At 43.6% G+C, this 11928-nt stretch overlaps 1 protein-coding gene across 2 annotated transcripts; it reads right to left on the bottom strand.

Annotated features, from left to right (window-relative positions):
* Window positions 1-4678: 4678 nt before the first annotated feature.
* On the bottom strand, window positions 4679-11562 carry DMBX1 (diencephalon/mesencephalon homeobox 1). 2 transcript variants are annotated; one of them, XM_032192644.1, is made up of 4 exons: window positions 11400-11562; window positions 7156-7334; window positions 5536-5890; window positions 4679-5079 (listed from the first exon to the last, which is right to left on the bottom strand). In XM_032192644.1, exons 1-4 carry the CDS (start codon window positions 11551-11553, stop codon window positions 4679-4681), a joined length of 1089 nt encoding a protein of 362 aa, XP_032048535.1. In that variant the 5' UTR covers window positions 11554-11562. The 2 variants fall into 2 exon arrangements, with proteins under 2 accessions (XP_032048535.1, XP_032048534.1); XM_032192643.1 differs by having other exon boundaries at window positions 7156-7351; window positions 11402-11553.
* Window positions 11563-11928: the final 366 nt, after the last annotated feature.

Genomic DNA, 11928 nt, shown 5'->3' with positions numbered 1-11928 from the left:
TAGCTTTTTTAACTCAATAGCAAACACAGGAGGTGTATTGTGTTGCTCTAGGACAGATCATAAAAAATCAGCAAGGGGCACATGGAGGGGTAAGAAAGGAGAAATAGAAAAATCAACACAGCTTGTAAAAAACAGCAGGAAATTTCTGTAATTGAATTTTTTTAAGCCTAATTGAGTTATGTTTCATAGCTACTGTAATTAAACTAATAGAATATGGTAGATTTTAATTTACATTTCCTTTCTACAGAGGTTTATTTAATCCTTTTCATATGAACTCTTCAGAAGTGTCCTGAAGTTGCTTTAAATTGTCATGCCAATGGAAGCACACAGGACAAGAAACAGCTCCAGCTCCCTCCTCTGTGCCCACGTATGTCGGTGTTTCCTCAGCAAAGCTGTGTGTCTCCCTTTGGCTGTGCATCAGCAGAACCCTAGAGTTGGTGTAAATTCGTTTCATTATGAAATATCTAAATGAGAAATGGGAAGCAGGGAAGGGTCCATTTGCTGACAGTTGTTTTCATGTTTGGGAACATTTCTTGTATTACCTACACTGCAAATGGTGATTTTTGGTGGGGGATGTACAGGAAAAATTTGTATTGTTCATTATTCCCATATTCAATACCAAGGGTATTTAAACTTGTTAGATGGGAAAAAAAAAAAAAAAAAAGGCGTGGAAAAAAGGCGATTGGAAAAAAAAAACAACAAAAACCTCACATTATTTCCTGCCTCCCAGCGTCATTAATGGGTCTTTTTTCTCCAGCAGTGAGTATCTGATATTTCTCCTGCATGGTTTAAACACCCCTTTTATTTATTAATATGCATCTCTTGCAAAGAAGAAATTTTGCTGCAAACTCTTACCCTGAATATTGCAACCTGTTTTCTCGTGGGCCCTGATCCTCCAAGGACCATAGCTAAAACCTTTACAAATTCAGTAAGCAGGATCTGGATCCACAGCTGGTTCACCAAGGAGAGGGAATGGCAGCAAAGTCACAGTGAGGGGAGCAGACCGGCAGAGGAAACCCCCAGATACAGAACCTGTCTCAGAACACGAATTAGGAAGATTCTCTTCAGTCTCTCCATCACTGTTTTTAAAGGACCAGGCGTATCCTTTCTCAGCCTCAAGGCCATGCTGTACATTTATTTGGGGAATGTTCCTTTCATGCATAAAAAAACACTTTGAATGTCTGCGTTACAAAACACAAAATGTTGCTTCTTTTTTTGCATTTATCTGCCTGTGACTGAAGCCATACCAGTGATGCCATGTCCCAGCATTGGGTTGGTGCAGCATCCAAAAGAGATACATAGGATTATTTTTTTTTAGTATTATTTTTATAATAGTTCTTCTATCTGATGGGGTAGGATCTAGGGGTTACACTCCAGGCATTTTATGCCTGTGATCAAAGAAGCTGTGTTACACCAACTTCACTGCTTGTTGAAATGGATCAAATCACAGCTGGGACAGAGGGGAGGGAATCTTCCTTCTGTTGTTTCTGAGGCTCACCAACAGCTTCACTTTTCTAAGTAGCTCGGGCTGGTGGAAAAGCAGGGAACAGGCAGACCTCACCTCCATCACAAGACAGGGGAGATTTGCATAGGTCCTTCCCACTGGTAAAGTTTTTATGTTTTTCAAATTCAAAGAAGAATGACAAAGTAGTGTCACTCCCTTTGGTATTCCCACTATACACACAGGCTCAAATTGGTTGTGGAGTTTCTCCCTATGATTTTTCTGAGTTCTGCTTTCTTTCTTTCCTTTTTTTTTTTTTTTTTTTTTTTTTTTTTAATAAAAAAAGTCCTAAAGCCCACAGGCATTAAAACAATTCACAGGAAAGAGTCTGTTTTGACAATAACTCTTTATGGAACTTTTACAAGCTGGGAGCCTAAATTCTTAGTTTTTGCATTTCCAAATCAATTTTCTCATTACCTGTAAGCTTACTCTCATTGCGGAAATTTTGGTTAATTTTGACTGTAAGAAGATAACCAAAATTGGCATAAAATATTTCAGTGGGCTTATACAGATTTAAGGCGTGGAGTGTTTTTTCTCTAGTTTATTTTTAAATATTAGATAATTTCATCCTGATTCAGAATGGGAAAAATAATCTCAACATAAGAAATATTCTGACACAGCTGCACCAGGCTGAGGCAGATGAGGAGGACACTGCACTGAGGTCCCCAGGGAGTGACAGAGTTCCAGATGTCCCCTCCCCCCGTTTGCTTTCTGGGCTGGGCTGGCACCATCCCAATGTCCAGATGCTCCATCTGGGAAGTTCCTGGTGTCTGCTCAGCCTGTAGTAGGGATCACAGGGGATGAAGGGGATCAAATACCAGAGTAGTGTGAGATGTGTGAAGGTGATGAATATTAAAATCATTTTTTGCACCGAGGCAAAGGGAAGAGTCTTCTCACATGGCTTGGTGGGGAGGTCCTGTCTCCCCAGGGAGGATCACAACAAATCTAATGCTGGGTCAAGGGAGTTTATCTCCTGTGCTCCGTGCCCCTGCCTTGCATGATATAGCTTTATTCTGGTGTCCCCAGTTTGGGTGACAGGCACCCACTGCTACAAAAGTGAAAGCTGGGATGTTCAAAGGATCTTTTTGGAGACAGTAAATGTGCTTTGGAGGTTTTAATTTAGTCGGAGTCCTTTGAAAGTGGCAGCCAAAAATCTACTTCCTACAAATACATTTGGTTTTGGCAAAGCAAAGAATTCTGCTGGTCACGGGACCTGATCTGACAAAGTCAGGAAAACTAAAGCAGGAGAGAAAACCCCAAAACTAGAGTATTTGGCAGAACAGAACTATTTAAGGAAGATGTTCCATTTTCTTTGGAATTTGGTGTAGTCAAGGAACTGCCCCTCCAGAGCTCTGCTCTTGCTACGGCTTTATGAGGGATAAAACCCTCATTTCCCACCAAACTTGGCTATTCTTACGTCTCAATTTACAGGATTTACATGCTTTTTCAAGAGGCATTAGTAGAGCTGAAAAACACTCTTTCCTCCCCGTGTTTAAAGAGGTAATTTGACCCGTGGCTTCTGCATTGGTATGAAGCAAGGCAGGAGCAAGAGGGGCTGTAGGCTATGCACATGCTGCATCTACACTTCTTTAAATCAAGTATGGACCATATGATCATCTGCAGCAAATTAGCCCAGCTCTGCTGTTCATTAGTGGCAGATCCGGCTGACACCCTTTGGATTCAAACCTAGCACCTGCCACAGAGCCGGTCTGGATTGTTGGTCCTAGGCAATATCAGATTAGATGTGAATTTCTTCCTTCCTTTGCTCAGTGCAGTGGGTTCAAAGGATTTATTTGGCTTGAGAAAAAAATGTAATAATTTGGATTGGCTTGGAAAAAAAAAAAAAAAGTAATTTAGATCGGCAGAAACATTGCTTCTCAACAAGGAAAACCACTCTGGGTTGATTCCTGAAATGAAACCTTATTCCAGTAAAACAAGGCCCATGCTGTTGACTGAAATCACTCTGTAGTCGGTGAATTTTGGTTACTTGCAAACCTTGTTCTGGCAAGTTTACCTATTCCTCCCCAGCACCAGAGAATACAAAGCCCCTGCTTATCACCTGCTTTGCCTCCAGCATTTCAGATATTTTTCACTTGCTACATTTTCACTTGCTAACCAGGTTCTGAAGCTGCAGGGCTTGAGGATAGAGTTTGGTGATCGGAGCATTTTTCTAGGCACAGCTTGCATTAATCATGGTTTTGTCAAAGAACCATATAATTCATGGTGTATGAACACAGTGGGAGTTCATACAAAGTTTTTATTATTCTCTATTGTCAAAGCTAGACCAAAATGCTCTCCAGAAAGAAAACCCCATAATTTGTAAACAGAGGACTTTACACTTCACCGAAGATCAAAGAGGAGACAATCAAGTAAAAAATAATCCTGTGAATTTGGATTTTGCTTTTCTCCCTAGCCAGCAGCATTTTGTCCTCTGTCTTTGAACAAGTGCCATTAAAAATTAAAGGAAAAACGCTTGCCTTTTCAGAAGTGCTTAAGCAGGAAATTCACCTTTGCATCATTTCCTGGCCGTTACAGAATTGGCTTTAGCAGAGAAGAGAGAAGTGGAGTGGTGAAATGTAAAATCATTTTTCTTTTGCAAATCTTTTCTTTAGGACACTGACCCAAGAAGAGCAACTAGCTGCGACCTGAGGTCGGGAGGATGGCTGATTTATAACTCTGATACTAGCTACTAAAACTGAGAAAAAAAGGGGAATAAAAACAAAAGAGGTCACAGTTCTGTAACACTGACAGTAACACACGGGTGATGGGTGCTTTCAACATCATAAACTATGTACAAGACAAAGCATGACTCTTTGTTTTCCCAAAGAACTCAAGAACAACAACAAAAAAAGGGTGTATATAACACAGTTGGCACATTATCGCAGGGATGAAGAGGGGGGGCTTTTTCTGAACGTGACAGGCTTAACTCACGGCAGTCCAGAGGGACAGTTCATCTGCCTAAACACCTCCTCTCCCCCTTCCTCGTTAAATATTTAGCAAAGACCAGGCCGGTAGCAATGTCTGACGCAAGCACGGTGCTAGTAAGACGTTAGCAAATGCAAAGTTTTCCCTGAAAGGGAGCACCTTACTCCAGGAAGAGATGAAGGTGGGCAGGGGGTCAAGGAGTGACACTTTTAGTGCCAGCCTCTGGTGCGTCATCTCGCGGGCGATGGTGGCTCAGTTGGGGAGGGTGTCAAGCCCAAGGGACGCCGCGTGCTGCTTTGCCCGGAGCCGTAGGTTCTCAATGCTCGTCGTTTTACTGTTCAGGCTTGGGAGGGAGCTGGAGGCCTGCAGGATGGGCGAGGACCAGACCTGCTGAGCGTGGGAGAGTGACTGGTAGTACGACTGACAGTGCAGGGAGCTCAGAGGAGCCATGTTGACGTTCATGCCCAAGTAGGGCATGGCAGACGGTGTCCCCATTTCGAAGGAGGAGTAATGGACCAAGTTGTTGGTGGCTGCCATGTGCTGACGGAATTGCTCCTGCAGGCGGAAGAGGCTCAGGGGTGAGGAGGAGTAGGAGTGAGTCTGAGCCAGGCCACTGCTGGATGAAGGCGTCACAGTCGCGCTGATGGGAGACTCTGTAGCAGGAGGCAGAGGGGATGGGGGTTATTTCTACAGGCTGGGTGCAGGTGGTGATCTGCACTGCAGCACGGTCTTCTCTCTTACACCAAGAGTGCAAAAGAGAAGGGTTGTGTTAGCTCAGAAAAGCTAAGATGTGTCTGATCCACACCGGGCATCTTATTCCCTAGAAAATGTGGTTGACCTCCTTTCTGTGGCTTTGCCACTGCTAATGGGCACTGTTCTCCCCAAGCTCTAATCTGAGCAGAAAGCTTTTGCCCTTTCTGCACTCCTGCTTCAATGGACATCATGCCCTCCATGGGCCCCGATTAGTGTCAGGGACAAAAATACAAATCCGAGCATCTTACCTGCAAGCATTCACACAATAGGGAATAAGGGGCTATACCCAACCACCAGCATCTCCCTTGGAAACATCAAGTCCAGATCCCAATCACCATCAAGATTCATTCCCTCACCTGCTTTCGGGCTTGCTCTCTTGCAGTTCAAAGCCTTGCCGTCCACACCAGGGCTCTTGTCCACTTTAGCCTCATCCAAAGTGCTCTTAAACTCCTCCTCTCTGTCGGTCTGGTCCTCGGGTGCTGACTCGCTGGCCGACTGCTCTGACAGGGTGAGGTTGAGGTCCGTGCTTACCTCGCTGGGGAGGCTCTGGGTCTTCTCAGTGTCTGGCGTTGTGGCCTGGGTCTCCAGCACGGGTGGCTCTGTCTTCCCCTCGTTGTGGCTCCCTTCACAGTCCTTCTGCTTCTGCAGCTGCTCCTTCTGCAGGCTACGCTGCTTCTTCCGGAATTTGGCCCTCCGGTTCTTGAACCAAACCTTCAATGCCACAAACAGCATGGGAGAAAAATGGTGAAAATCACACATAGTGCCAAAAGTAACATCATTCAGCTGGGGAGCTTCGGGGGACCCCAAAGCACTGAGGTACTGCATGCCCATTGTGCCCAAACATCATTCCACTTTGCTGGATCTTAGAGCTCTACCTTCTATTAGTGCTTCTACAAATAGCACAATATATACATATATATATTAAATCAGCCTTTATATTTATTCTCTAAGCCACATCACTGTTTTATTTTGTCTAAATTGTTCAGGTTGTTGTGTCCAAACAGAACGTCTTATAGTTGAGTATGACAATACTGCATTGGCTTACAGTACTGTGCTCTAAATGTTAATTTCTAAAATAAAAACAAAAATTCTAAAATAATTTTAACTGCACCAAAACTATGGAAGGAAAAGTCAAAGTAAGTCATTATAATTATAAGTCATGACAGGCATAGGCTGATATCTTGGAACCAAATCTAAGGAAGGGGAGGGAGAATCCATATTTTTTAACTAAAATCAGTAGACATGGAAAAAGCATATTTGCAAATATCCTTAGCGTTGTTTAGTTGGTTAAATGAAGGTCAAAATATATTGACATTTATATAAAATAATTGTTTGTTTGTTTGTTTTACACTACTTATCCATTTAACATTGAGAAGCTTGTTATTTAGTGTTTTAGAGCCCAACAATGCAAGAACCTCCCTACCAGCAGGTTGCATTAGTTGGAACTAAAAACAAATTAAAAAAAATCAGACCTTGGCCTGAGATGTTACAATTATTGACAGTGGTGGAAAAGAGCAGCTGGAATTACTTGGGTTTTTGCTCCTCTGAGAAAGCCAGAAAAGCCTTGCAAATAAATAAATAAGTAGACTTCTGTTGATGTTTCTAAAATTTCCCCCAAAGAAATGTGAAAGAACAAATGAAAACCAGTGTACACTTCAGACAATCCTAAATTTAAAAAATATGCTTGTGGATTCAGAATTTCTTTAGCATATGTGAGACTTCAGATGAATGGTTTAGGGGTTGGTTTTTCTTTTCTTTTCTTTCTCTCTCTCTCTTTTTTTTTCCCTTTCTCATTTATGGCTGTTGTTTTTCCTGTCCTCTTTGACAACCTCTTTGACAACTTTATCTCCCCTCAAATCCTTCATTACACTAGAAGAATCTTGAAATATTGAGAGAGAAGGTCAACCCTCTGGGGGTTATTCATTAATTAATTAAATGAATTAGTCCCCACTCACAAACCCACAAAATAGCTGTACCTGGACTCTGGCTTCAGGTAGATTTGTGCACATAGCCAGCCGCTCTCTCATCACTACATCTGGATAGTGAGTCTTCTGGAAGGTCTTCTCCAGTGCCTCCAGTTGCTGCGCAGTGAAGGCTGTGCGACTTCGCCTTTGTTTGCGGTGCTGGGATCCATAACGTGCCTCCAAAATGATGTCTTGAAATGTACAGCCGTTGGAAGACAAGAAAAGTGGCCAATTTAATTATTGGAATTTGTATGCTAACAGTCGAATAAAGCACTTGCTAATACCAAATGAACCTGAACCTACAAAATAGTGTTCTCATGGGCTCTAGATTTAATAAAACACATGTATGCATTTTGCTGGTTAGTTGAGATGTCTGAGGAGGTAAAATTTCTGGCTAGAAAGCTTATTCTGGAGTGAGAAACCCTAAGACAGATGTGGGAACTGTTGAAACTCCTATGCTAAATTTGGTTGAAGTGAGCCAACCTGCTCCAGTGTCAGTGGGGCAGGACACGCATACGTGCAGACCTCACTGTGTCATAAACTGCACAAGGCTCTTTCATTAATAAACATAATTAAGAACAAGGAGAGAAGATTCACTGTTGTAATGAGAAGAGCCCAACACTGTGTGTGATATTCTCCTTGAAGCCATGGGCAGAGCTCTGGTAGGCTTCAATGCTGCCATGATGTGGTGTGCTCATCAGTGGGAAGAAGCCATGCAGTTCAAATAGAGATGCCCTGAGCCTATTTTGTTGGCTGCAGCTGCATTAGGAGGCATGCATCTTCCCAGAAACCAGGCTGAGCTGGCCCTTCTTTAGTGTCTTGTATGTAGCTCGCCGTAGTCTTCAAGCCATGATATTGGAGAGCAGTTCTGGGCTCCAGTTCAGGAAAGCACTTAAGCTCATGAGCTTATGTGTTTAGCCTGAAAGCATGTGCTTTACTGAGCACAGACACTCTCCAGCATCTGGGGTGGAAAAAGCAGCCAGGAACCAAACCCAGCTCCACTGATTGCAAGCCCAGAGCTCATGCGCTGAGCCCTTCTCAATAGAGATGCTGCTCAGAGGGTCTGACTTTGCAAACCCTGCTTGCAAAATTGAGGGCAGAGAAGAAATTCAGACTGGGGAAAATCTGAGGCCCACATTTAAGGGCTTATTATTTTACCGCAGGCGTTATTATTGCACAACAGTTAGTGGGAGTAGAAAGATCTTAAATCAATGAAAATAAGCTATTTTAAAATGAAAAAAAAAATCCCTTTATTATGCAAGTTGGGACATGTTGTACTACAGCGTTGGAATGAAATAGTCTGGCGAGATGTTTGCTCTCAAAGAGGAAAACGCAGAAAGAGCTTTAGCAGTGTCTGGTATCATTTTTAATTTGGTTAAGAATGTGACTTCCAGTAGAAGGGAGGGATAAACACACTAGAAAACAACCTAACAGGAAGAAAAATCAGCATTATCAATGTGTGGAGCCAGATGAAGGCTCTTGCTGCTGTTTCTTTGCGCTTTTGTCACGAGCATCGTGGCATGAATGTAAACAATAAAACAAAACCTGCTGCCAGGCCGCCAGTCCCAGAACCACAGAGCTGGGTTCCAAATATGTCAGCTAACGAGCATAGCAAATCAGCTCTGCACCGCTCGAGCATTCCTCTTCCAAACTTCCAGCTGTTCCATTCTAGGTCAGCAGTTGTAGCGCCCTTCTGGGCTACGGCCAAAGCAGTGTGGTTTTGGCAACCTGGAAAAGACGTGATCGGGCTAAAGGTCTTCGGCCAAATACAATACAGCCTTGGTTGCATACAAGAGACCTTTGTGTTCAAGGTATCGGGGCTCTTGGGGGAGTTAAACCCCTGGTAATAGCTGCTGCTTTGGAGGCAGCAGCGGTGTCCTTCACACGCTGAGACACAGCGCACCGTGCAGCCAGGCTGGGAGCAGGAACCTTCCAGGAGCAGAAACCAAAGCTACCCTGAAATGCTTTTCAAAGCTAACATTTTGTTTCAAGTACAAGAAATAAGGAGAAAGGACGTTGGTTTAACACCCTACCTGGAGGCTGCAATATTCCTGAATTTTGAGAGTAGAGGTTAGACCTACCAGTTCCCCAGAGGCGGCAGCTCATGCATTAAGTTTGGCCACTCCAACAAGAGCTAACCAGCAATTATTTTAATGTTTTAACTATGTTTTCAGGCTTTGTGCAAGAAGGAGAATATAAATTGCAGGTGAGGCCTTGCAGTTACAATCAGAAACCTCTGTTTTCTGACTTAAGGTCGTTTGCTTTTGCGCTGCTTTATTCTGACTGTCCCTGGAAGGCAAATGAGATCTATAACCCTGCACTGAAAGATATTCAGAAGTAACAGAATGTGAAGCAGCTGCAAAGGAACCAGCTTGTAGGTATGTAATGCCTTTCCCACCAAAAAGAAGCAGAAAAGGGGACTATGAGATTTAATTCAGAAAGGCTTCCAGGTGGGGTATTAATTTTAAAGATAAGAGGTCAGAAAACTGATTGAATCTCCTGGTCAACAATACGAGAAGAGTTTTTAATCTTTTTATTGTATTTTTTTAAAGAAAATCTCCCTCTTCTTTTACCCTAGTTAGGGTCAAAAAACATTAAGACCTCCATGCTCTAGTGTAACAGATACAAGTGATTACAAAAATTTTGTGTCTAGGAAAGGGGCACCTTGAGACGCAAGGTCTGCAAGGCACATAATAGAATTTGGGATCATCATCTCCCCTCTGACAGCCTATGTGCTGAAAGGGTGAGGGCAGGGGGAGGTGGATTATCAGGACAAGCAAAGTGTCCACCTGTCATCAGTCTGCACCCCAGTGGCAGAGCCAGGATTAGAGTCTAGGTCTCCTTGATCCCACTTGGGATCCCTTTTGATGAGGACAGCGACTCCCAGCCCTGCCCTACAGCCCCCCAGAGCTCCCACAAGCCACAGTAAATGGTTTGAGGAACCTTGTAAGGTGTTCACTCCTTCTTCAACAGATGGATAAAGAAACACTGATGGCATGAAGATTTGGGAGTCAGCAGTCGTTCAGTGATCCAAACAGACACCTTGCCTTTGTATACTGCTCACTTCAGAGGACTGTCCTGGAACTTCTACTTCCTTACCTTACCTTAAACCTATGTCTCTTAAATTTAGCCTGCTAAATTTGTCTGGATAGATTAATTCTTTCACCTATTCTAGGCTGAAAGGAGTCACTCCACCTTTTTTTTTTTTTTTTTTTTTTTTTTTCCTTAAATATCAGACAGCTAGAAAGCTTGCTTAGAGCAGGCGAGAAATTATTAGACAGTCAGGGAAAATGTGTCCACTCTGGGAAGGTTTCACGAATCGCAACCATTGCACCTTTTTTACTTTAGCTTCAGGGTACTAATGCACTGTTTCTGCATCTCTCCTGTTGTCAGGTCTGGTCTACTACACCGCATCCTAGCCCTGACCTGGGTGATGTGACAGCTGCTGACCATTTGCACTGCAGAAGACTTTGATGATCTCAGCCAGATCTGGTGATTCTGCAGTACGAAGAAATGTAGATATATTTGCCCTACCATACCAAATATTTTCAGCTCTCCATTTAAACAAATCCCTCTACCAAATCATAAAAAACTACACGGACTTTGCACTTCCTTTTAATGACAGTAGGGAACGCAGTGCTGTTACACCCATGGTCAAACACAGCCAAACAGATCAGATGCTGTGGAGCAGCAGCTTCTGCCCTGACATTCCACTGGCAACAATACTGTGTGAATAACAGCCTCCGGGTAAAGCCACGTGTGACTTTCTTTGAGACTAAAAAATCTCTTTTATGGAAGGTAAAACACAAGAACAGCTGACAGGGAGCCAGCAGGACCTTCGAGCATCACCCAAGCTGAGTGGGATCCCCTGGAAGAAGTAGGTCAAGGTGAGACCCAGAGGAGATGCAAATGAAGGTTATCTTCCAGAGAGAAAGAAGGTTTAATAAGATGACAAATGAAAAGTAGCTGCAAGAAGGACCAACGTGGAAGAGCAAACAATTCTGGGATGGCATAAGATGGCTGTTAGGGGATGGCCTGATTCCCTCAGTGGGGAAATGTGCTTCACAGCATGCTCATATCCATTATGCTGTTATTTCCTAAGAGCAAAGTTAATCTTTCTGGTATTTGTTGTTCCCCTGATAAAACAGTTATCAATGTCATTTTATTCTCTCTTTTTGACCCCACATAGTGAGGCTGAATTCCTTCTCACTCCCTTCTCATTTTTTTTTTCCCCAAAAGCCATGAGTTGTTCTTACCAGCCAGTCTCTCTGCCAGGGTGAGGGCGTGCACGGAGGGCCGGTAGTCGGGGGCATGCTGGGCTTGCTGGGCTGCCTGCTGGTGGAGGTTGTACATGGCGCTCAGTGAGTTCATGGCGTGCAGGGAGTAACCATTCACTCCATAGTGCTGCATGGCGACATCAACCTGGAAAACAGTGGACAGAGGAGAGAGGTGCTGAGGGACATGCTACTCCAGTGCCCCGGTGTCTCAGCAGAGCCTTGGAGATGCAGAGATGAAACTTCAGCTGCTTGTTTCCAGCCTCGCAGCTCCAGCAGGGCCTGGGGCAGGAATCAAAAAAGCTCCTGTAGACCTAACGCGTTAAAGACAGCAGTCTGGCTTCCAAGCTTAGAGGCTGGCATCTGACTGTATGGATACACAACATGCTGAACAAAAAATGGGAAGGGATTTTTCAGGGTTGTTACATGCATATCATAATAAAAGACATAATATTGTCATTCCTTTTAATGTACTGACTTACCTTCATCCCAGAACTAGCTAGGGTTTTGT

This window comes from Aythya fuligula, chromosome 8, assembly GCF_009819795.1.
Source record: "Aythya fuligula isolate bAytFul2 chromosome 8, bAytFul2.pri, whole genome shotgun sequence".
Lineage (NCBI taxonomy): Eukaryota > Metazoa > Chordata > Aves > Anseriformes > Anatidae > Aythya > Aythya fuligula.
The sequence above is the reverse complement of the archived record's forward strand: the minus strand, read 5'-3'. Positions and strand labels throughout refer to the sequence as shown.

What these genes read in the sequence shown, in the direction of transcription:
- DMBX1 (XM_032192643.1), bottom strand. Translation starts at nt 11,553, where the DNA reads ATGCAGCACTATGGAGTGAATGGTTACTCCCTGCACGCCATGAACTCA. An exon ending in ACCCTGGCAGAGAGACTGGC is followed by an intron (nt 7,352 to 11,401) that starts TGGTAAGAACAA and finishes CTTGTCTTCCAA; the next exon opens with CGGCTGTACATTTCAAGACA. An exon ending in GAGAGCAAGCCCGAAAGCAG is followed by an intron (nt 5,080 to 5,535) that starts GTGAGGGAATGA and finishes CTCCTGCTACAG; the next exon opens with AGTCTCCCATCAGCGCGACT.